At 34.8% G+C, this 26109-nt stretch overlaps 1 protein-coding gene across 1 annotated transcript in view; it reads right to left on the reverse strand.

Annotated features, from left to right (window-relative positions):
• Window positions 1-26109, reverse strand: part of AHR (aryl hydrocarbon receptor) — a 59517-nt gene that overhangs the window by 8814 nt on the left and 24594 nt on the right. Inside the window, 6 exon segments of the mRNA XM_050310201.1 lie at window positions 1161-1270; window positions 3069-3271; window positions 4101-4231; window positions 8085-8208; window positions 9988-10077; window positions 13392-13507. Of these exon segments, the coding sequence (XP_050166158.1) occupies window positions 1161-1270; window positions 3069-3271; window positions 4101-4231; window positions 8085-8208; window positions 9988-10077; window positions 13392-13507 (774 nt within the window).

Genomic DNA, 26109 nt, shown 5'->3' on the forward strand with positions numbered 1-26109 from the left:
CCTAAGACTCCTGTTTCCAAAAAGTGACTGTTACTTAAGCAGTTAGAAAACACATTGGTTCTGAATCCAATACTTCCACATTTTGACTAGTTAATGCAGAGGTACTTAAAAATCTAATTTTCACTCACACTACCACCTCACTAACAATGCTTGATAAACACAATACATTTTCATTGTACATTGCTGAAAAAAAGAATTTCTAGATAGAAAACTTAAATTAAAAGTATTAGGAAAGCTTAAGAATCATAACCAAAAATAATCTTTGCTACAAGATCTTTTTTTTTAATCTTAGCATTCTAAGTAGAGCAAAACCAGTTTTAAGACAAAGTTTCAAACCATTCATCCTAAACTTTCACCCCATTCTATTCTGGAACCATTTCTTTCTTATTTTTTATGAAAGAAACAAAACCACTGATAGGCAACAGTGACTGAGCTATACCTGAAACAGAAAATGAGCTTAATAAAGGCTGAGAACTAACCTACTGAGGGAGCTATTTAACTTTATATAAGGGCATAAAAGAAAAAAAACCTTTCAAGAGAAGTCAATAGAAAAGAACAAGCACCAAAATATCCTAAAGATGACTCTGTCAATTCCGAAGACAAATATGTTACAGCTAACAAAAATTAAAACCAAAGTCCACTAAATAGTTATAGGTTAGATAGCTCATACTTATTTCCTTAGCTTAAAACACCATACTTCTTTCCATAAAATGTTAGTTAAACCAAATCAAGCTGCCAAGAATCAAAACCAGAAATGGATAGGACACTAGCATGTTAAATCACAGATTAATTTCTGGTAAAAATCTCATACTAATATCAAAAGAAAATGCTTCATTTAACTTGCTAACAGGAAAGTTGTCTTTGAAAAGGTCTCCTTGCCCAAAGGAAGTTGTTGAAATAGCAGAAGTTGGGTTGAGCAGAGAAGGAAGTGAGAAGAGCAAGATGTGACAGAGACTGGAATATATATCCTAAAAGGGTCTAGATAGAAATTCTAAATATTTCTTCAACCACTATAAGTTTTTATAGGGAGGGAAAGATTACGTGAAATAAATAGTGTTCTTTTTGTTAGCTTTTTTTTAAACAGTCCTTCATATTACATTCTTACTGAAAAAATACTCCATACTTTGATTTTTCAGCCTTTCTTGGGGAACGAAACTTACTTCGGACATGATTTTCAGCACAATAAAGCATATCAGCTGCGTGAACAAACTGGTATCCTGTTCCTCGCATACACAGCTCTGCTTCAGTGTATCCCAGGACAATCTTTCCTCTGGAAGTTAAAAACAAAAAATTGCAAAGCTGCTGATGAACCAATTCACAGAATGAATGCTAAGCAAGTTAATTATGGCTAGCACATTTCAGATGCAAGTGGTAACTACCCTTTGTTGCAATATCAGTTGTACGCGGAAGTAGGACAGCTCTAATAAAAAATACAGTTAACAAATTATAAAATCTTCACTAGTCTGCCAGGTTGCATTCAGTGAGTAGAAATGGTTTCAAAAGTTGTTACATCATAAAAAAAATGTGGATGCCTACAGCTGGACTCTCAGTTCCATACTTTTGAACATATTCACTCCTAGCAGGCAGCTCCCATTTGTTACAATGAAAGACACTGTTTTCTTAGCCTTATTTCATAGCATTTACCTGTAGGTGCTTGCATGTAGAATTAAGTAGGGCTTTAACTGTAGTTATCTAAAACTTCTTGCCTAACTCAGTATTTTTAGTAGCTTAAAGTTCAAAACAGGGTGTATCTCATAACTATATCCCCTTTGCTATTTACTGATCTGGGACCCTTGTGTCTGCATTTAAACAAGATATGCCTCAGAGGAGTACTGTCAAGAGCCATGTTTGACCCTGGTAGCTAAAATTAGAGTACTTTACTAGATGTCAGGGAGATGAAAACTTAACAGCATCCATGTGATCCCTATGAGATACATGATAAAATAAAATCGTCAAAAAGAGACTTAAACAGGATTTAGAACAAAGAAATGGAGATTCAAAGGTAGGATGGTAAAAAAAGGAAAAAGTGGGGATAGGAAACAATATATGTAAGAGTAAAAACTGTTACAAAAATTGAAGGTTTCAAGTGAAAGAAAAAAAAAACAGAAGAAAGAAATGCCTGTGTTAACATTTTGTTAACTTTTACTTGTATCAGTTTACAGAAGTCAAGAAAAACATTTTGGTCTCACAGTAGACAGAATACTGAGTAATTTGAATCTAACCTACAAGTAGACATAGAAATCCATATGAGATTCCACTGAAAATGAATCTGAAAGCATTGTCAATCAAAAATAGGAGGGAAAGGAGAAGGAGGGAAGGAAGGAGGCCAGAGGCTTTTATTTTGATAAAGAAGCATCTTTATGGGTTTCTTGCCATGTTGATGCATAGTTACATTATTTTGATCTAGTAAGGCAGTAATGTTTCCAAATCTTATACAGAGAAAAGAATGGTTTGGAAATGGGTAAAAGTCGTATTATAAAAAGGACTTAATTTGTTTATTTTGAAGAAAATGACATTTCCATTGTATTTTACATCTATTTGAATTGAAGAAGAAAATATGCATGTAGAATAAAATGAAACACTTTGCCTATCAGTTCTAAAACCAAATTTCAAACCAGATTTAAACATGAAACTTTTCTTAACTCAGTAGTATTCTGTCTTTTGGGCTTTTTATTTTGGGTTCTTTGCTTTTTGTTTCATCATATTGTTTTTTTTTTGGTTTTGTTTGTTTTTGGGGTTTTTGTTAGTTTGTGGTGGTGGTTTTTGTGTGTGGGGGGGGATTTGTTTTGGTTTGGTTTTTTTGAGGGAGTCAGTGGTGCTGTTCTGGTTTTTCAACACTTGAAGGTCAGAAAGCAGTATGCCATTTCAAGGAAGTAGACTATGACAATGCCATTTCTGTTTACTTAGTAAAAGAGTTGAAGAAAAATCTTAGTAGTTTCTAAGCAGTCATCACTGAATCAGTATATATACTGAAAGAGTAACCTGCTTTATATTTCAAATACATACATGAAACCTATCTCATCAGCAAACTAATTATTAGACTATTATGCAGAATAATTTACACCTACTTTGCATCACAGCCAGTAGGTGTGAAATCCAGTTTGTGTTTAGTTCTGAAGATGAAGTTTTTGGTTCGTATCTCAAGGATGGATGGTGGCTGCAGGGGAGTAGCTACTGCAAACAGAGCAAGCTGAGGAGACAAAGTAGCACCATCCTTCCCTTTCTTGTTTTGTCCATGGAGAAACTTTAACCTTCCTTGAAAATTCATAGCCTTAGGATGAAGAAAAAAGTAACTGTTATACATTGGAAATATTTAAGAGTTAAGTATTTCTGTTATGGCATAAAACATACATTTTTATTTTTTCTAAGATCATCAGATTCAACCTTTGTAGCATGGCACACATAAAAGTTACCTAGCAAGTACAGAATACTGTTGTTACACCCCTGAGTGTGACACTTCAAGATCTACTAATTACCTCACTCAAAAAGGAATTAACAGAAGGTTGTTCTGTAAAAAAACCTCCAAACATGTAATAGCAAATGTCAACTGAGGCTTCTAATATCCTAACAAACATGGCACTATACATACATACAATTATAATAACATTTCTCTTGCAGATGTATATATTTGATTTTGCAATTGTAAACAATTCTATTTGTAGAAAGTCACAAACAGGATCATAACGTAATTGTTCCAAAATCTGCATAAACCCACATTAAAAAGACCAAGCACAGACTTTCCATAATAAGGGAAAACTATGGTCCTGTTAGTACCAATAACTTAGTGCATCTTAAGATACCCAACAGAAAATAATCTTGTAATGCTTTTTTATCTGCAAATCACACAGTAATTTACAAAAGCAGATGCTTATTTGCATTTCACTGAGGAAAGTGAGCCATGAGAAATGAGAGAAGCTGTACCTGGTTGTGACAACATCATGAAGGAGGCACATTCAGTGTCACTAACTGAAACATTCTCATTCAAGCAGCTCAGATATCTTTGGAGACTTAACAAATAAGTTTCTGTACATCTTGTTAGGATAATGCAGATGTCCAACTTCTAAGCATATGTGGAAGTTTTTACGTAACTCTATACTCACCAGGAATCCAGATGAATTATCAAGGAGGCATCGTAACCTGCAGATGAAATTCCTTTCCATAAAGGAAGAATTCTCTGGAGGAAGTTGGTCTGGGTTATAATAGGTTGCTGGCTGTGAAAAGCCATTATCTCCTGCAGGAAAGGATTATTTATAAGGATTATTTTTAGAAGAACACCTAGTGAAGGCTATCTATAACAAACGATCTTCCGTCTCATAAACAAAGCGTTAGGTCATGACCAGAGCAAGAACAATGTAAACTGGAAACATCCTCAGAACCTATAATGATTGCAACACTGGTTAGCTATCAGTTCTTCTGATGGGATTATGTTTTACAGACTATGGTATTTGAAAACTGCATACAATTTATTTGTAAGAATTTTTTCTTTGGGGTTTTTGCTGTGTTTTTAATTTATTCATTATGTTTGTCAACAACCTAGATTCTGAATCAGTTACAGAGAGCAGAGTTCTCAGCAGAGAGCACATCAGTAGGGTCTGCAAAAAGGGTGTCTGTAGTAGCAACTACAGGAACTCAGAATTCAAAAATTCAGGAGATCAAATGGTTACTTTCCAGACAGTCAGGTGAAACCTGTAGTAATAAATAAAAATAAGCATCTTTAAGAAACCACCACAATAAATCAACATTTCTCTAATGGATGCAAAACCACTCTACTAAACAATGAAAATGTTTCTGGGCTCTACTGATCAAAACACCCTAGTTACCTCTCCAGAGGTACCTGGAGTACTTGCATTTTGTGGATTGTTTTAAAAAATACTAAAAACCATGACTGCCAGCTAGGATAACAACATTGTATCCTACCCCTTCAGGAAAAGCGTTTGCTGATAAGTGGCATTCACAAAACAGACTTAAACATTTGTAATATAAAGTAAAAACAGAAGGTAAATCAATAAACTTCTGATAGAATACATGTGGTCTGCATGAGAGTACATATACAGAAACACCAGAGCATGTCTTCTCACATCAAATTCAGCAAAGTGATCGTGTTTGCAATACATATAAAAACCCACAAACTGTTGATTCTGTAGGAATTCATACATGTAGAATATTAAGAAAAAACAGTTTAAAATGTTATTCTAGAGTGTTAAATGCTCTACTATTTAAAAAAATATTCCACATACTCTGAGAACTGATTGTCATGTATGGACAAAAGAAAAGTACAGATTTTAAGAAACCATATTGACCTTCCAGAGTTGGAGATGAGGTGGAGAGAGTATATCACTTAATAAGGCACCAAATTATGGTTTTGGAACATAACTTTGTCTCTTGGACAGCTGGAAAAACTTACAGATAGGTTTAGTGGTTTGCACAATGGCGAACCAAACCCAAAGGAAAACAAATCCTTACCAAGAGCCAGTTCAATTTAATCTCCTATTAATTCAAGAGTCAGAACTGGAGCCAAATGAGATTGCTGATGGCTCACCAAGAGGCCTTGCAACCTAAGGCCATCTAAATCCAACAAAAAATGTTGATTTATCCAGCTTTTCAGATAAAATCAGGAGATGTCTTTTTTTTCTTAAAAGAACTGCTATGCAAGGTCAATTTTTGTTGAACAAACTTCAAGGTATGGAGAAAAAGATAAAAAGGGCTCTAGGTTATAGTGTGCACAGAAAGGGATAATCTGAAATTACAGCCATCTGCAGAACTGTGTATTGGCTAAAGCCACCATTATAAGCTAATCCCACAGGCCCAGAAACTCAGAAACTTGTAGTCCAAGATAGCTACCAGCCAACTTTGATATCAAAAAATAACAAATTCCCACACTCATCATATGAGTGGTTCTCAACAAACAAAGCAAATTTACTTCCTTACTTTCTGCTGTTGGAGATTTTATTTTTTTTTCTAATTAATTCCCTAAATGCAGGTGAGAATTTTCAACACTTCTGAGACAGTGCTTCTCCAAGAGAGAATTAAACAGGTTGGATGCTCTCCGAAGAAGCAATGATTATGAAGAAAGCACAAAGAAACGGTTTGCAAATCCTAACTTATTATTCAAAAATACCAACTCTTACTGAGTGCAGCTCTAGTATTCAACAAGAAGTGCAAGTCCTTCTTTGTTGAACCCCTATCTCTCATAAGCTTACACTGGATCTCATCAATATCACGGAGCGACGCGCAGAACATGCAGTGCATTAAGTCTTGTCTTTAAGTTCAAGACCATACGTGGTTGCATAGCATGCAAACTTTAAAAGATAATCCAGACTTAAGGTCCCAAAGCAGATATTTGGGACTGAAAAATAAGAATTTTGCAAACTTCTCTGGGATTAGACAGGACTGAGAGGATTGTCTGGGAAGCACAGTAACAGCTGAGAAAACCAGTGGTCTAGGGGCATACCAGACTACTGAGTGAGAAATAACCAGTCCAGGCTAACTGAAAGCAGTATTAGTTCCCAGACTCAGGCTGGAATCTGTGCTGAAGCCTGAGAACAATTATAATATATCTATAAATATCTACATAATGCTAGCTGAATGTATTAAAAGGAAAATTATTAACTTAGCAAAAATGGAGGGCATCCTCACGATCATAGCATTATCCTTTGTTATAAATCTAAATTCAGTTTAAAAATCCTCACCATTCAAACCTTTCATGCTACCTGAGGCTCAAAAGTCATCATAGAATCATAGAATGGTTTGGGTTGGAAAGGACCTTAGAGATCACCTAATTTAAACCCCCCTGCCATGGGTTGAACATCTTCCACTAGACCAGGTTGCTCAAAGCCCCATCCAACCTGGCCTTGAACACTTTCAGAGATGGGGCATAATTAGCAGCTTTTAGTAAACTAGAAACACAAGATACTAAAAAAACAATTGTAATCCTGCTCAGCACTTAGAGTGATTCAGTCAAATCTGATGTCAATTCAACCTGATGTTGTACTTTTCAAACATAACCTTTCATAAATCATATGCACTTGCTTAAGCGCTATAGAACACCATTTCACTCTAAAGCAAACAATAAGTCACCACATAAAAATCTGGTTTCTGAGTGCCAGCAGCTGTTTGCTATACTAAACTGTACTGTTAACTATTGTGCAGCATATGCAGCAGGACTGTGTAGATTGATCCACAGATGATAGAACAATGTTGAGCACTAAATGAAAAAAATGAAATATACTGAGCTGTGTTTCAAGCATCACAACATTTGTTGTTTTTTATTTCTCTCTCAAATCATGGTATTTCCTTACTCTAAAATATTAAATATGAAACCACTAAGAGCTTTAAATCAAATTACTTTATGCATGGTAGATTTAGTTAAAAACACTCTGGACTTCTTATGGATTAAAAAATAATTATCTATAATCAAGTCACAGTAACAGAGAATTTAACCTACATATTTCATCAGCAGTTGTGTAAAATGGAGAATTAAAATGTAGTAGTTGTCTCAATGGTTTTATTGTCATTATAAGGCAGGCATATGCTTCCTGGATTACATATAACTATCTGTACCTACTCTTTGTTCTGATACATAGGCAATGACTTTCCCCTTAGTTGTTTCTCAGTACAGCAGGTCACTTAATAACGTGACAACCCAACGCTCTAACAAGCATACTGTTTGATCTTAATGGCTCACCTATTTCGTCTTTTATTTCTCTACCCCTTTTATGCCCAAGAGAAGTGCTGGTCTATGTGGCAAGGAATGCACTATGCCCTATATTAACACCATCACTAACACATTCTTAGACTGATCAGACATGTAAGACACTGCCATTTGTGCTCCAAATTAAAATCTCCCAATTTAAAGTATAATTAATATTGTTACGATGCTGTGCTATGAATAGCACTGCCTATTTAAAATGCAAAATAGAGTAATTCTTACTGTTGCCTAAATACATACATAAAATTCTAATAAGTTTAAAAGATGTTATTCCTTCCTTTCTTCACATATTGTTAACTAAACTCTTCTACATACAAAAATCAAAAAAACCCCAGCTAATCAGACAGGTAAACACAGAAATTGGCTGCATTCTTACCTTGTACGCTTGGTCCAGAATCTGCCGACTGGGAAGGATTTAATGCCCAATGTAGCTGTCGCTGAAACTCAGGTCTGTCTTCTGTGTGAATCAACTCAAATACGCTCTGGTGTATAATATCCGACTATGGACAAATGGAAAGAGGTGGGAAAGAACAAGAATAAGAAAATTATATGACAATATGATACAAGTTGTCTGGTTGACAACACTGCTATGGATAAAGGAAAATCCATTTTGCTCAGGGATAAATACATACAATCATATGCACTTGGTAAAGCTTCACAAAACAGTTTTTAGCAGCACAGAGAATTCAGCTACACCCACGACTGCAAACATGTGAAACAATAATAAAAAATATTATCTTAGGAAAAGAAAATAACACTATGTCAACTATTTCTTAACCTACTTTTATCCAAGAAAGGCTGTAACTTTTATGCCTAGGTTCTGTTTAAGTAATTTAATTTTACATACTGGTAAATAAAGTACTTGCCAGTTAGCACTTGACTTGACCCATTACAGGTGCTACATGAATACAAAAGAAGCCAAAGACCCTGAACCAAACAACTTCCAAAACTAAGCCAAGTAGGTTATGAACAGTGGATTTGTTTGCCTGAAAGATTTGTCACTCCTTAAGGATGTGTAAAACATGTAATTATTAAGCTCCTATATCACCACCAATTGTTTTGTTAGGAATGTGATCTAAACGGCAAAGGTACAACAGTGGGGATCAGTCACTGAAGGAAATTAAGGAGGAAAAAAGCACCCAAAATATTCAAGAAAAGACTCAGTTGACTGAGAGGAGTGAAGTTCCCTGCTTTCAGTGTGTTTCAAAGACTCAACTATTATATAAACAGAAAATATTTAAAATAAAACATAGATCTAAAGCAATTGAGGTGAACTGGCAAAAGCCTAACTCAAAATTTGCTTTGATGAATTTAATAAAACAATCAGTATTTTCCAAAACAAATTGCCGGAAATGCTAATTTTTGTAAATTTAAGACTTCACTTCTTTATCACGCACTTGATTTACTAGTATTACTATATAAATTTTATGCCAAATTTGTTTTCCAAGCTTTTCTCTTTCTTCATTCCACAACACTGAAAGAATATGTATCCCCAGGAATAATGATGTTTTGTTTGAAATAATTTCTTTTACACAAACATTCCCCAGTTCAACAGATGGCAGACCAACCAGAGTTTCTCCCTATTTTTAGACAGCAACTATCAACATTCAGTATCCACAGATATACATTGATAACCCAGCTTCTATCATCTCCACATAAAGTAATCTCAGGAGTTCTGTAACGAAGGCAACATTTGCCTGCTCTGCCTTGGTCTTTACTACTTTGGTACCTGGCTTGCAAGCCCACTAAAGTCAGCCATATGTGATCTGCACCAGAAATAGTAAAGGAAAAAAAAAAAAAAAAGCTTGTTTTGAAAGAAATAATTAAATAAATAAACATGAGCAAGAGAACACTAAAATTCTAAAAATACTAAAATTACTCACTTGATACTTAAAATCTCAAGGCATATGGAAATAATTTCGCATGAAAGGTTTCCATTAAAATAATTACCTTCCCATTGAATTATGGCTCACTCAGCATCATAAACTGGGTAACACCACAGTATAAATTTCAAACAGTTGTTACAGTGAAGACTAATTAAGTGTGAAAACTTCCTATCTTGCCTAACTCAACTTTGGAAATTACATTCCTGTTGTGCTTGGCCTGACATCCTGGCTATGTAAAGCTGATAGAAAAGTAATATGGTTTCAAAGTGATCCAACCCAAAGTACCTAACTGAGGTTTTTATTACACAAACTATCAGACCCTAAACACAAACACTGATGTTCTCTGAAATTAAGCAAAACCTCTGAAAAAAATAGAGGAAAAAATAAACTTACTTGTTGGAAGCCCAAGTAGTCTTGGATGGTAGAAGAGACGTAAAAAACCAGAGCATCTGCTGTAACAACTAACACAAACCCATTTAATGCCTGGGGAAGAAACACACCAATCTGTCAGCTTTACAGACAAAATTCCAGACAATTATTGTGGTTTTAAGTCTACCCATACTCCACTCTCCCAATAAAATGTGAAGCATGCAAAAGCATATCATTACCTAACAGCATAAACAGAAGGATTCTTTATTGCATCTCTCTACCTGTTACAATGAAGAAAACTGGATCTAACAAAAAAACAAAAAAAAGTTCCTTTGGAAAATTCAGGGGAGGAGCCAAACCCTGTTGATGACTTTTAAATACTTTTGATTATGGACAAGGGACAACAGTATGAACAACTATAAGTTTTTCTGATATCAACCACAGTTCACAATGGTTGTGTGGCTCAAGCCTTTGGTACCCCCAGCTGCCCACCACCACAAACAAGAGCCACGTTACAAACCCAGTCCCAAAATCCACTTTATTCATAGCACTGACAGGCCTCTGTGAACAGGAAATCAAGCTATCAAGATCACCCATACAGTCCAAGAAAACATTTTATAGCTTACTTAAAATAGAAAACCTCTGCACAAGTGGACTGTTGCAAGTAAACAATGTTTTTGAAGAGATTTCCCCCTCTATGAAGCAGCAGACTAGGCGGCTCCACACTCAAAGTCACGCAAAGGGCATTTATCTGAACTCTCAATCAATACGGTTCATGGCAATTGTTGTGATAGCAAACAGTACATTTGTGACTTGGCAGCTCATCTGAAAGGTGCCGATTTACTTCTATGGATTTCAGTCAAGATTTAACAAAAGGTTGTCTCAAGGGGCTGGATTAAGTACATCGTGCCACTTAATTTCCTCAGCTGCATTCAAAGTGAAATTTGGCCAGCATACGCAAAACATTTTTAAAAAACTTTATTATGCAAAATAATGTAAAACAGAAAATGTTAAGTAAGTGAAGGATATCCTATATCTTACTGTAACAACCTAATAATATAGAAGTTAATTATCTGATTAAATGACTGGCCTTTAAATGCTGTGAACCACTCCTATTTAATGTGTAGACATTTCTTAGTCTACACTCATAGAGTTGTGAGCTCCGTAAAAACTCCTTATATAAGTTGAGTAAATTTTACATGAATAGTGTGCTAAAAAAACCCTTAATAATCATCTGAAATTAAATAGTAAAGCCAATCCAAGAAATCTTGATTTGTTACATAGAATCCTTGGGTTTGATGAAGGTTGCAGTAATTTCAAGAGAGCAGAATGTCGCAATGACAGGTGCTTGTGTCCTCTGCTGACCTACTCTGCAGGGCATTTCACCTCAAGTGCTGGATATAAAAAGTCTGCAAGCTGCACAGTATCCAACTCTGTCTCAAACATTAAAATTGGTTATTCTGGCCATGTAATATAACCTGGAATTCAACCACATTTTACTGTGGCTCTGGTACACAGTTCACCTTGAACCAGGATTGCTAATAAAAAAAAAAATGCATTCTGTAAGCCAAAAATACTGTAAAATGCATGTATCCAGATATATCAATAAAGGGGAGGTAAGTTCTGATGGAGGTTTTTGCAAAATGCAATCCAAAAATGATTATTTTTAAAGACATAATGAAGTTTCTCAGTGAGCACTCTGGAGCACTGAAGATAAAATATGTGCCTTTAAAAAATGCTCTCAATACTCCTAATACAAAGGCAACTACTGATGAGAAGTTTTAAAAATTTCTTAGAGGTCATCATTTGTCTTGCACTTTTTATCATAAATTTGCTTAGACCATAAGAGATCATGTGTTTAAAATAAGAATTGGAAATAATTTAAAAAATTATGAAGGACATAATTTTGATTTTAAGGAAGGCACATTTATGTATTTGATCTCTACTTCCACTTGCCTTACCACAGAACTGGTAAGGCAATTGCTGTGTTGGTAATTTAAGATAATTTCCTGTTTGTTAGGAAACAAGAGAAAACATCTGATGAACAAACAGAAAGAAATACAAACAACATGGTGTATATTCATACCACCTTTGCTAAAAAGCCCAAACTCAATTATACTTTAAGGGAAAGATTTTATCAATATTTACATCTTACTGTATTCCCAGTATCTTCTAGAAAATTCCCACTTTCATCTCTCATGAGTTCTTATTACCTAAGATAACTCTATCTGCATATTCATTCTCACAAATTTTTTCACATATATAAAATATTTACAAAACAAACTCCTGTAGGAAGTTCAGTTAATTTACTTACTTCACAAGATGGGCAGAATTTACAGTAAAATAAGTATATAATCCATTTAATTTTCATACTGGAAAACAGTTCCCTCATATCACTTCCACTTGGAAGTCATAGAAAACCCCTTATATTTCACATAAAATATAAACTACATAATTTACCTTTTCAGATAATTTTTGTTTAAAAAGAAAGCTGTTCACCGCAGTAACTCCATAACAGTTCTTCATTACACTTTATTAAGGTTAGAAAATTACATACATGTCCTAGCTTTTTAGTTGGTTAGAAAACAATTTTAAACTAGTATTAATTTAAGGTAACTGTTTTGTGGGATTCTTAGAACTTGTTTTCATTTCTACTCTTTGAACACTGAAATTAATTTTGCTCTAAGCAATGATTTGCCACTTCTAATAGATACATCAGTAGGAAACCTGTGAAGAAGATAGATTATCAGCATATTTCAAATGAAGTTGCAGATCACAGTAAAATCTGTTTTGTGAAACTAATTAGAACACTGTAATACTTTTATTAGCAATTTCTCAAGTTTAATCTGGACTACATCAGTATTCATATGTTTTGACACTCTAGGACATCAAAACAGGCTGGAGAATTTAAGAAAAATAAAAAGAAAACCACCAACACTGCTTTTTATTAATACTTTCCATTAGTTCATAATACTGAAAGTTATTGGAAGTACCTACACTATGGATGCTGAGTTCTTTCAAACCACCAAGAAAGCTAGATATTTCAGCAACCCTGAGGTCTTTTAAAGAGAAATTGTTTCTTTTAGACAATTAGTCACCAAATTTATAATAAATTACTAACTTATCTGCCCCTTACAAAGACAGCTACTTTATATTAATATCTTTATTATCAATAGATGCAAAGAGTTGTGAAAGAAACCTCTATGAAATTACTTGGAAACACTGAAGTGGAGCCCATATTATACCACCAGTCTACATCACTACCAGAAAAAGTGCATAAGCTATATAATATTACCTTAAAGGAAGTGAGAAAAGGATTTTACAATAAGAAAATTTACTGTTTCAATCTCATCAGTGAATCTAATATGCTACGTACAACAGGTTTTTTAATGTAAATCTTTGTACAATACATCCATTGCAAAAAATACCTGCAGTAGGAGTTCTCCTTCCAGGATCTGCATCCCTTCTCCACACTTTGCTGCTCTACTGTTTTCCTGAATGCCATTTCTTTCTGGTCTTGTAGAGTTAGAAGATTTTAATGCAACTAGAACAAAGAAAGAAAAATGTTGAGCTATCTTTGAAAGGCTCATTAGAAATGTACGTAATGATGTGCTATTTTGTGTAAGAAAAAAATGTATTTAAAAGATGCCTACAAAGTCAATCTAATGAAAATTTCTGTTTCCATGTCAAACTTCTTCCTTACCTTTAGAGCTAACCCCCAAATTTGTCATCCTTCTCAGTTCTATATTATAATACTTTCATAACAGAAGCAGAATTCTTGAAATCAATCCAAATCTCATTACTTTATACCTCTGTGTTTCCTTCTTCTTGTCTTTACTATAAGACTCACTTCTAGTCTGTCACTCTTGTGACAAACAAATGACACTTGTTTTCATACACCAACCTCCTATAACCTGATAACAGCTCTCTGTTAAGGTATGAAAACAGTTGCACTTATTCTTATCCCACCTAATTTCAGACATCAAACCATGGTTCATCAGATAGATAAACCTGCTCTAGACATAAAGTTCCCTTCAGGGAAAGGAGGGAAAGAAACATGAACCCTAAATGCACATTACACATTAAAGAAAACAGAGAAAGGTATTCCAAGCAAAAAGTTTTGGATTGGGGTTTCTTTTTTCTGTTATAGTTAAATTTTAACCATTTAAACAACTAAGCAAACTTTCCAATTTCAGATAAAATACTACAACCATGAATCATCAGTATTCAGGTCACAAATATATCCAATTGAAAGAAAAAAAATTACTTAGTGACTAAGAGATCGAGAATCAGACCATATTGTTACAAAGTTTCCAAAAGACATTCCCATCTCTGCATCCTTCCAATAAGCAGGATGCTGTCAAGTAAAATTAGTTACTAGTAGATCACCTATAACTCAGAATTTACCTACCTTATATAGTTCTAAAAAAGAGAGGAAAAAAAAAATCTTCAAATCTGAAGTTAGTCCGAGTAGGCTGGTAGTGCCTAAACAGCTTTAAATTACTTGAACAATTGTAACTTAAACCTTTACCATAAAGTTAAAGGTCACCACCCACCCCAACTCCAAAATTTCTAAGATGCAAAGTAAAGGAAATTTATAAAAACAACTGCACTTCTGTAAAATATCACAGTTTATCCTGTAGTGATGAGATATCCACCCTAAATTCCATCCAATTTTTCAACCTGCTGAAAACATTCATTTTTCCACTGTTCAGAACTTGAGTCAAGAATCCTGAAGAACTTCTGTTCACTTGTTTTAAACTATGCAAAATTATATTTTACACCACCTATAATGATGCCTTTCAGGTTTTTTTAAGCTATCACTGCAGTTAACAACTTTCAAGCTAGAGAGTTTTCATTAAAATATCCCTCAAAGGCACCACAGAGGAAATACATGTTCTAAAAAGACATTAACCGATTAATCAGATCAGAGTCATAAGGGTTTGCTTTGAAACTTAAACCTTGATGCTGTTCTTCCTACCACATAGTCAAAAAGTCCTGCAACAGGCCACACAGAGTTGCAGTTGCAAATTCACTTTGAATTCAAGTGAATGGGATATGTGTCAATTTTTTTTCCTGAGCATTATCTGAAAAGGATATCTAGAATATTCACTAAACACCACTGAAGTCCACTATCAGTAGAAGAAAACTTATTATCTTTTTAAGTTATATTTTATGATTACTGAAAAAGCCCCATTCAGCTGTGGAAGTCGCAAGTAAAGATGCCTAATCACATTTGCCATTCTGAAGAATACCATATATAATGATATACAGGTGGTTTCTTTATCTTTTATAACGTCTTATAGAATAAAATCTGATAGATAAAATCTATCAATTAACAGAGCTCTAGAGCTCAAACACAGACGGTGCACTGGTGTCTATATTCCTCCTAACTTTCTAAGCTTACAAGAGGTACACATGAAGTTAAACATTTTTCTGAATTGGAACCTACACCTTTTGCAGAAATCAGAATGTGGATAGAATCAAGCTGTTGTAAACTGAGGTAAATGGAAAATTGCTGACAATCTAGATTAATAAAAATGGAAGATACAATGGAAATTAGAGCTGTATCTGTCATTGGGTGTGTAGAGCTCCTGAAAAAAAAAAGCAACAAATCCAAATTTACCTTGTTTTGACAGATAAATCACAGGCCTGCTAACATCCAAGTCCCTGGCACTGAACAACCCTGGCTATGTGGATGCACACTATCAGTGTGTGGTTCTATACAGTCAAACTGAAGGCTACTGGAAACAAGGGACCTCACAGTAAGGAAGGGTCACCTTGCCAGGCAGTAATTCTGAACAGATGTGGTCACAGCACACAATGATGTGGCCTCAGAAATATCAACTGGAGATACAGTAACAGGTAACGGAAAAAAGAACTAAATCTGAAAAGCAGAACTTACCCAAAGGTAATATTACAGTCAACATCACCTAGGTAAAATCAGTCATGTGGTCTAAAAGTCTATGTTACTCATGTCATCAGACAAAATAATCCCAGTGGTTCATTACTCTATAATCTTTGAATCTCTGAATTAAGTAAAACTCATTTCAGCCTACCCCCTCCTAATTTTCAGCCATGGGAAAGCAAAACTTCCACAGAGTAAACAGAAAAAAATCTGTAAACATACTCTAGAATGCATTCATAATCAAACTACTTCTCAGAATTCCTCACTAATAAAATCAACAAAAATAAATCAAAAGTGTTTATACCTGTGAAAAACCAAACCAACCAAAACCAAACCCAAACCAAAAAATACCTGTTACACAGTTTTAGCAGGAGGACTGGATTGTATGCACCTGCTTTCCAAGTTAATGATTGTCATTTAATCCTATGTCCAGCAATAAGCATCATTTCCATTGCCTAGATGTTCCTGATTAGAAGTACAAGCTGTATCCCAAAGACAATAAAACTAGATAGTGAGCTTTGATAGATTTTTCTAGACATAAACCAATTGTATTTTCTGGTACATTTCCTTCATAGTTGTGGAATGCTTTAGCACCCAAAACAGCAAATGTAAAAGACAGTTGGTTTTACATTTTGTCTATAAAGATAAATTAAATAACAATGCTGACACCAGTGTTTACTCACTTCTTATCTCTGGTTCTAACTGTTACACTCAGGTGATAAGAGACTTCTATGGAGACGCAGTGTATTTTATTAGATTAACAGCATGTACTGGGGAAAAACACACCCCAAATTTGACATACAACTACTTCTTCAGGTCTGAGAGAGAATCCCAGCAACTGAGTTCTAACTACTGCCAAAAGCCATCTGTAATTTTAAAACCGCGTAACTATTTATTAAAAAAATTATATTCAATACCTTAGGACAACAGGCATTAAGGAATCTTTCTTTTTTCCAGGGACCAATGGTCAGTTATAAGGATAAGTTATAAGCAGCAGGCTGAATCAACTGGTAATACATGATAGATTAATGTAATGAATTATCTCTTGAGATATTCAGAAGTTAATCTGAGGAAAATTATTTAAAAAATAAGTCTATCCATTGTCTCATTTAACCTCCATGCTGTCCTCAAAGAAAGGTCCTAGTCCAGGATGAAAAAGGCCATTTTCACTTTCAAAACCTTGATCTCTAGGGTTTCTGCTTAGTAGGTATGCTCCCCTCCCTCCAGCTTCAACTCACAGCTGGTGTCCTCTCGCTTCCAGGCTGTAGCTCCTGTTCTCAATGACAGCCATTGTCATGACTTCCTCACTTGACAGCCAGCTGCTCCAAAGTCCCAGCTCCACTATTTCACCCACTTCAGCTTGCAAAATCAATGACCATGCAGCCATCTGTACCTATCAGAACACTTTCAGCAGAAATTCTGTAAATGATGATTCCTTACTCTGTTGACCAAAAATTCCAACAGCAGAGAATCACAAAATTGTGACAGAGTAAATGTGAATACACTCTACTGATTTCTTCAGCAGGGCTTTACCTGTAGTAATTGTTGCAAACTTAATAAAGTAACTGGAGATGCAGAGAATTCAGCATAAGGTATATGTCAGCAACTATTAGCCAAGTTTCTGATGGGCATTTATACTGAAGCCTAATTTAACACACAAATATTTGAGATGTTGACTTTACTATTACTTTAAGAGAATAATATTAACTGTTAAACTTCTTAAAGTAATAGAGAGACATTTAAAAACTGTTCCAGTTCCCCTTTTCATGAAAGAAGTGACAAACCTACAAGTACAAGTATTCAAAAGACATATCAGTAGAAATGAAATCTAATAAAAATGCCTCTAACATGCATGTGACTAATGTCTGATGCAATAATCAGTTATCTGCCCATAGAACAAGAGATAGTATTTATCACAGCCACACTGTGAATACTCAACTCATTCAAATCAAGTTTATTATATTGCTTTCCTCAAATCTAGAAACTACTAGAGTTGGAAAACAAACAAACAAACATTTTGTTTCAAAGCATCAGAAAGAACAAAATAAACAGGAAAAAAATAAAAAGGGGTGTTTTTTCTGTGTTGAGTGAATAAAGAAATTTTTCTGACATAAATCAAGAAAATATAACACATTTGCTAGTGTTCAGCCGTGGAGTCTGGAGAGAATATTCTCCATTGAAACCTGAGCATTCACAAACCAAATGTCTCTTCTTATTATCAAAGGATTGAAGAAATGTACGATTAAAGTTTCCATCTCAAAATTCATCTAAACCTGCCTTGTGTTATTAGAGTGCTGAATATAAACTGTTTCAGCAACTGCTGGCTGAAAAACTTCACAGAAACCATATGAAGGTACTCTGTGGTTATATCTTTTTCTTTTTCCTACATTTTTTTCACCAAAGAAAAAGCATAGTAAATAGTTTTAGAGGAGTCAGAGTAGCTCACAGCAGAGAGGTGTAGAGAATGGAAAATCAATATGCCAAGCTTTAACCAGACCTTTTTAAATCATATTGAGATGCAACAAATTTCTTTAAATAAGGTTCAAGACAATTTTTAATTTTAGGTGAATGATCTCTTCTAGTCTAAAACTGTATTAAAGTAACACTTGCCTAATATCACAAGTATATTGCTAGCACATCAGTCATGCAGTCCTGAAATTTAATCTTAAAAAACTTCACAGAACTGCTGAATATCAAATCTTGGCACAGTTTCCACAATTCGGCCAAACAGGTCAAAGTTTGCAGTCAAAGCCAATTGAGATTGTTTCATAACCTTTTCAGCAGATTTATAAATTCTATTAGTCTGTTCTGAATTACTTTGAAAAACCAACAGTCCTCTTGAGGGGGGTGGTCTTACTTCAGCAACAAATATGAACCCTCAACATGAAGTTCACCAGCCAAAACAAGACAAGAGCACTAATGAGAAAACAGAGATTAATATTAAACCCTTGCCTAAATCAGTAACATAGGATGAACTGTTTATACCGGGGAAAAATCCATTCCAAGTGGGAGAAAATATTATACACATCCACATTTTGCACCTGCAACCTCTGACACTGTAAAGGCAAAAATTTTTATAGAAGTTAAGTGACATGAAAAAAAAATCAATTACTTTTCTAGAAAGATAAAAGATGCATTGAACGCATATTTTTTAAATAGCTACACTTCTAGATAGCGGAAACTCTACATTTGACTAATAAAACTTCTGAAGGATTGCTCCATATTCAGAGTTACAAGAGAAAATAAATACAATTCAGAATTATCATACCTGTAGCCTGAAAGTTTTAGCTGTGCTACACAAAAAGGCAAGATGAACTTCCATGTAGGCTGCACGTACAAGTAAAACATGTTACATGCACTGGTGGCAAGTTTTCACTCTATTTTTCACACTTAAATTTTCCATTTACTCTTTTTCATTTATGAATTCTGAGTAACTTTCAAGATAGCTTTACAATGGATCATATTGTAAAGTGGGGATGGAGGAATGTATAACAACATGCATTTTCCATTATTATCAAAACTCCAAAATGTAAACACATTAATAAAAATGTAAAAAATACATCACTTTCCTAACACAGTCCAGAGCAATATCGGCTGAAAACAACTTACAAAAGCAGTCATGGAAGTTGAATAACCAGATTTTGTAAAAATATGAAAAATGAGGGTGATATTGTACATTTGGAAGTGACTAGTAATAAAGGATACCTTTTTTCCTCTTAAGCATCAGTGAATGAACCAAATTATGACAATACTAATTACTGTCATACTAATTCTAATAACATTAAAAATATATTTTAAAGCAGAAAAGTTACCACTAAAGCATAAGCAGGAGCTGCCTATGTTTTCCAGAAAAAAGTCAAAATAACTTAAAAAAATAGTAACAACCAACCTTCAGCCTCAGAAGACACAGTACTTTGATACATGAGCATATTTTTAGCTAATGTGGAGTCATATAAACATGTCTACATATTTAGGGAAAGCAATTGAAAGAAGCATTGAGTCACAAATGACAGGTATTTCTTGATTTGGCCTCAAAGAAATCGTTCATGGTTCAAGAGAAAAAATGCCATGAAGCAGTTATCACAAGAGATAAATCATCCCACCGTGAATATTTTAAAGAAATATTAGTAGGTTATGTAGGTTGGTGAAAGAAATAAAAAAAGAGATTGAGGGGAAATAACACTTTTGCCAGAATAAGTTTTAACAACAGAGATTAAAAAATATTAATTTTCACTAATCAAAAAAAGAGAAAGGAACAGAGGTAAAAAGTAAGTGGTCAGGTTCTCAGCAGTTTCTGGGCTTTTGAGAGGCAGTAACTTAACTGCTGTACAGATATAGATTGCCTATTGATGTACAAGTCTAGAAATCAGGAACTTCTATGTGTGCAGACTTTGCAAGTGACTCAAAACAGAGCCCCACGGTGCCACAGACCTGCACTGTACACATTGCAACTTCGCATGTGCACTCCTCCACTTCCAGGCATCCAGTACTTTCTTTATAACTCAAATTCAAACCCAGTAAAATGCAAATTTATCAGCTACACAGTCAGACATGGCAGAGAGAGCACAAGTCTACCCAGCTGTGAGGATGCTCAAGTATATAATAAATTTTATTTAAGGGAGAAAGAAATTTAGGATTTGCCCAAAGATGCTTAGGTTCGAGAGAATAACAGAAAAAGGAAATTTTCATCTCTAAAGTTGATGATTCCATAGGTTAAATGTGTCTTAACATAAATGGTTTTGACAGAAACTGTTAGGAAGCTTTGGTGAATGCCACCAAAGCAACTAATACAATAAATCTGTATGTGTTTGCCAGACTATATAGAAATATTTATACTCTGACATAATCAAGATAAAGAACTTTCAATATTAAGGTTCTATTATTAAGAGCCCTACTTGAACATGTCCCAGACCGTGGATGAAAACAGACCTACAAACCAAAAATAAACCACTCTGTCAGCATTGGACTGAAATTACTCAAGGTAAAGCTTCAGAACTTCCCAAGGGCCCCGCTGTACTTACACTTCAGACATGTCTTCATACATATTTTACACTCAACAAGAGAAAAGCACAGAAGTGGTACACATTACTTGAACTGCTGCAGGAATCTAAAATAGTCTCTTCATTGCAATCAATATATAACGAATATACATGAGGAATAAAAACAGGACACAGCATTTTTCTCAATGCCAAGTACCATGGTTTCTGAATGTGTGATATTTCAGATTCACCCAACAAAACCCATCTAATTTTAAAATGACCTTGGGTTTCCGCTACTAGACAAAAAAGGTCCAAAGTGCAAAATATTATTTTTCATTTATCTGTGATCAAACACTATGCTTAAATATTTTAGCACGAAAGCTATTTTTGGCATAAGGAAGTCTGTTGCTTGCCCTTTTAAAATTGACATGTCTGTGAGTTCAGAACAATTCTACTTGTTTTCCAGGTCTATGGCAAGGATACATTTCCAATGTTCAGAGTTATAAATCATAAAATGGACAAAAACTTGGCAGGATAATCACCATTTTTGTACATAAACTTCAATCAAATTTCACTGGCCTAGACTCAAACGGAGCCACAAATTTCCCAGAAATGACATTCCTGGATCACATTATTTATGAGATAGTAAATGAGCACACAGTTCTACCATGGGGGGAAAAATAATTTTTAAAAATCTAATATTGCTGTTTGGTAAAACTTATCAACACTAACAACAAACAGAAGCAGAAAAAAAAACTTTCAAAAAATTAATTCAAAATCTTTCTGTACAACTTCTGTTGATAAACCACCATATCCTGGGATACTGTAGCACATTATTTTAATTCACCTTTAGTCCGGTTTTGATATTTTATACTTGAACATAGCATGTATTTGAGTATATATCTTTTACAGAATAAGATTTTAATTTAAGTTTGTATTTTTTGTCTTTAAATTTTTATTAAATTATATAGAGAGAAAAAAAGAAACAAACCCATATCAGCTACTTTTTAAAATATCTTGAAAATTCACAAGGTGAACCAGCAAGCTGGCAACTTATTTGCTTTTTTATACCATTTAAAGTTATGTGTTCAATTAACAATTTAAATCACAAAACTCATTTGTAATAAAACAAGGAGATATATTTAAATAGTTGGTTGTACTAACAAGCCATTGTTCAGCTAAGTGCATAACTACACGTGTAAATACCTAAAAGGAAGAAGAAAACACTTTCTTTCTAGCATCTGAAATATGAGGAAGCCTGTATGAAACATTTCTAACTTTCCCTAGCATTATTTTTATACCAGCAGAAAGGCTGTTGGAAGAAATGAACCTTAACCTCCCTCTCCTATGGAAAGCTGAATAGGTAACAGCAGGTAACCAGGACAGGAATTAGATCTTACCTAATGAGTTTATTTGTGATGGGCTAAATGCATAGCAACTTCCTGAGCCGGAATTTGGACAAGATATTGAGTTTCCACTGTTATTTTGGAGAAACATCAAAACTTCATGGTTTAATATCCTGAAAGAATGATGTTTTAACTGCAACACTATGCAAAAGTGACAGCTGTCTTTCCCCATGGTTTTAGTCATGATAGCATTTTTAGACAGCAGAATCACGTATCCAAAAACAAGGAAGGCAAAAAACAGTGCAGCATCCGTAGCTTAAGTATATTTTTCACATGGTAGCAGCCACTACTATACTTTTCAAATAAATATAGGATTGTAAGATACACTACAGTGTATACATGGGGCAGAGTAGGTGTTGGGCAGGCAGGAAAGAGAAAGACTGAAAGGCTGAAGGAGGAAGTTATCAAAAATATGCCTAAAAGTTGAGAGGATGGATGGTTTTGTGGTTCTGACATCGTCTTCCTGTGCGATGTGGTAGAAATCAAACAGGCATCATACATTTCATTTCCTGAACTATGAAACTAGAACAGGTGTACCTCAGCTCCAGCAGCACTGCAAGGATAAATGCAATAAAGATTTGGAAGTTCAGATTCTCTGATTGAGAGAGATTTTAGTGCCCCACGAGAAAATCATATTAGATAACCAATAGTTTAAAGCAAATAATTGCACAGTACTTCAATATCATCTTTCCTGACAGTTTTGGTTTGCTATACTGAGCTGTAAAGTTTATGAATTAAAGACCTATGAATGGTTATAGTCTCAATATAACAAAAAAGGTAAAAATTTCAGTGGATTTCTACACAGAGAGCTGAAAAAGGAAAAAAAGGTTGGACTGGATTTCATCCCAGGCTCTTTTACTGAACACTGTGCTTAGGAGGTCGCACAGGACAGAGGTCTGTATTTCTGATCAAGCATCAGAAAACAGAAATAGCAACAGCAAGCATTATATAACTTATGTTGCTAAGGGTTAGACTGTGACGCAAAGGAAAATTATATTTTATTCATGATGACCCCTAGGAGGAGGGAAAGAGAAAGGCAAGGAATGCTGCAAAGAAAGGAAACTGGAGCAAATATACTAAACTAGAAGAAGAGTACTTGGGGGAAACAGGAACCTCTGTCATTTGCTCCCCAATAGGGATTCATTTCACAGAGGGCCTGTTTTAGTCTGTCCACAAGTGAACCTGACAGAGGTGGTCTGATAAAAACACAGACAAACCAAGTTTTAAAAAGTTTATTCAATTAATTCTAACTATTAAAATATACCTTAGATACAATGAGTACTAATACAAGCCCGATACTGGGACAACTCCTTTACTCATCTTTCAGAAACATAATTGCTCAATTGAGTTGAATGTGTATGAAGACTGACACAGCAAACATAAAGCAAAAGGTTATTATTTTGATTAGTGCATTACCAGGCTCATCTACCAGCTCTCACAGACAGAACCTTTTTTTTAATATCTCAGAAGTATTTTAACATATTTAATTTTTTAAAATTCTAATCACTCCAATCAAGGCTCTATTCCCAATAATACAGAAATTATATGTCCTTTTCATAGTATGAGCTTTTCAGTAAACCAAAAGCTACATAATAGTGTCTAAATATTTCTAATATTTCCATTCTACTTTTAATAAAGTCCCTCAGAAATCAAGACAGATACCAGAAATTATTCAGTAAATATCACAGCTTAATTGACCCACAGATACACATAAACACAGAAAGCTCCTGTCATGATAAGATTGCCCCGGAGCGCAACCACACACACATACACCAAAAAAAAAAAAAAAAAAGAAAAAAAAAGAGTGATAGTATCTCAGACTTTAATACAAGATTTCAGTTTCTTGTTGCAGTTTCACGTTTTAGAAGAACTATGTGACTTGTGTGGACTTGCAGAATGTTTTTGGTTGGGGAGAAGAGGAGTTAGGGGATGTTGAGGTTATAGGGGTTCTGTTTGTGTTGTGGGGGATTTTTGCTTGTTTTGAAACTATTTATGAATACAACTTTGTTTGAGAATCTGATAGAACAAGGGACCTTTCTAGAGTTGTGACACTACCTAGCCATGGAGTTCACAGGGTATCCATGAGGTGTTGTTGCAGTACCTTGCACCACCACAATTTAAAAGGGATTTCCCTCTGTTTCCACATAACTTGATTCCACAGTTTTACAGAAAATATGATACTTTGCTAGATGCACAGAAGGAATGGTCCATTTCACTGGCTCTTCATTTTACACACATTCCTTTCTTGTCTAGGAATTCCATATATTTTTATTTCTAAATAAACTGACAGTTGAAAGGCTCTACACAAGTAACTACCATTTCCTCAAAAATGCTTTTTGAAGTATATTCAACCTTCACTACACCTGAAATGACATTAGAGAGCTAAGCTGGAAGATGCAATGTCTTAAAAGGGATAAAGCAAAATTTTCAGACAATAACTGCTGTTACACTTATGAGGGACCACATCACCACAGTAAATATTTAGTTAAATCTCCAGAATATTTAGTTCCTCCTTTTTCTTTAAACCCCTCCTTGAAACTCTAGTAAGGCTTATTTTGACACTAGAAATCCTCAAATCTTCAGCGAACATCTTATCATGTCCAGCTTATTCCCATGTCCTCCTGTGGCAACACTGCCCATTAACTTCAACAGCTCTTCTCCCTTCTCAGTGTTACCCCACCTGACATATTCACAGAGAGGAATAATAATCCCTGGCCTGCATTCTGCCATGATAAATGTAGGAAACTCAGGGTCCTCTCCTATCATATACACTCTCTAGCCCTTCTACCCATTACAATTACATTCATGAGACTCTGTCTTGATTTTACAAACTGAATGACATCTCTCTCTCAGATCTTCTGGTGAATCTCTTTTTTTGAAATTGAATTTGATAAATGGAGTGCTCGTGCTTTACAGGAACGTACGATTCAACGTTATCTCCAAGACTGCTTCAGGAAAATCTACCAAAATCCTCCCTATCACTGTATTTTAGTCCCACCAGAAAAGTTGAAACAAGAACAACTACAAGTTTACAAAAATGCTTTTTATCAGTATTTATTAACTGTAGCTACTGAAGTGAAAAACATTCATAACATTTTAGTTTAGCCAGTTATTGTCTGGTTCCCAGACTTCTGAAAACAGTTACATAATAGGAAATACTGTTTTAACACAGACAATTGCAGTAGAGATGGATATGGCTATAAGCCAGAGTACTGTACAAAAATGACAGAAGGCCAGATCCATCTAAAGGATCTGATACATGAAATTTGGGGTACTATACCCAATATAATCACAATCTAAATACCGTATCTACTTCAGTTTCCTAAGTTCCACTGTAAGCCCCACCAGGCACAGGTGCCATAACACTCCCTGGATGGGAAGGAATGGCTTGGCACCCACTTCATTCTGACCCCAAGCACTGTGCAGAAACTGGATTTCTCATGGCTCTCCCCCCATGTGGCATAAATCCAGTTTCTTCTGACAGCTGGTAGCCACTAATATCTTCTATAAGTCTGGAGAAAATTACATAGCTCTTTTTTACAGTATTGGGATATAACCCCGAGTTTTATTCATTTGTCTGCTACAGGTGGTTCCCACTCCTTTCTTTTCCACTGCAGGAGAAGTGTTAAAGCTGCAGTTACAGGTAATACCTATTCTCGCTGTTGAAAATTATCTACCATACAGAAAATAAAAAATGAAATAAAACCACAAACAAACAAACAAACAACCCAAAACCAAACAAACAAAACCAAACCAAAAGCAAAAAAAACCACCAAAGTACTTTCTCAAGTCTGAAAGATAAAATCAGAAAGCAGGTTCCCATCTGGGGCACTGACCACAAAAGACAAGGTCA

The sequence above is a fragment of the Myiozetetes cayanensis genome, unplaced genomic scaffold (assembly GCF_022539395.1).
Source record: "Myiozetetes cayanensis isolate MyiCay16 unplaced genomic scaffold, myiCay2020 scf1, whole genome shotgun sequence".
Lineage (NCBI taxonomy): Eukaryota > Metazoa > Chordata > Aves > Passeriformes > Tyrannidae > Myiozetetes > Myiozetetes cayanensis.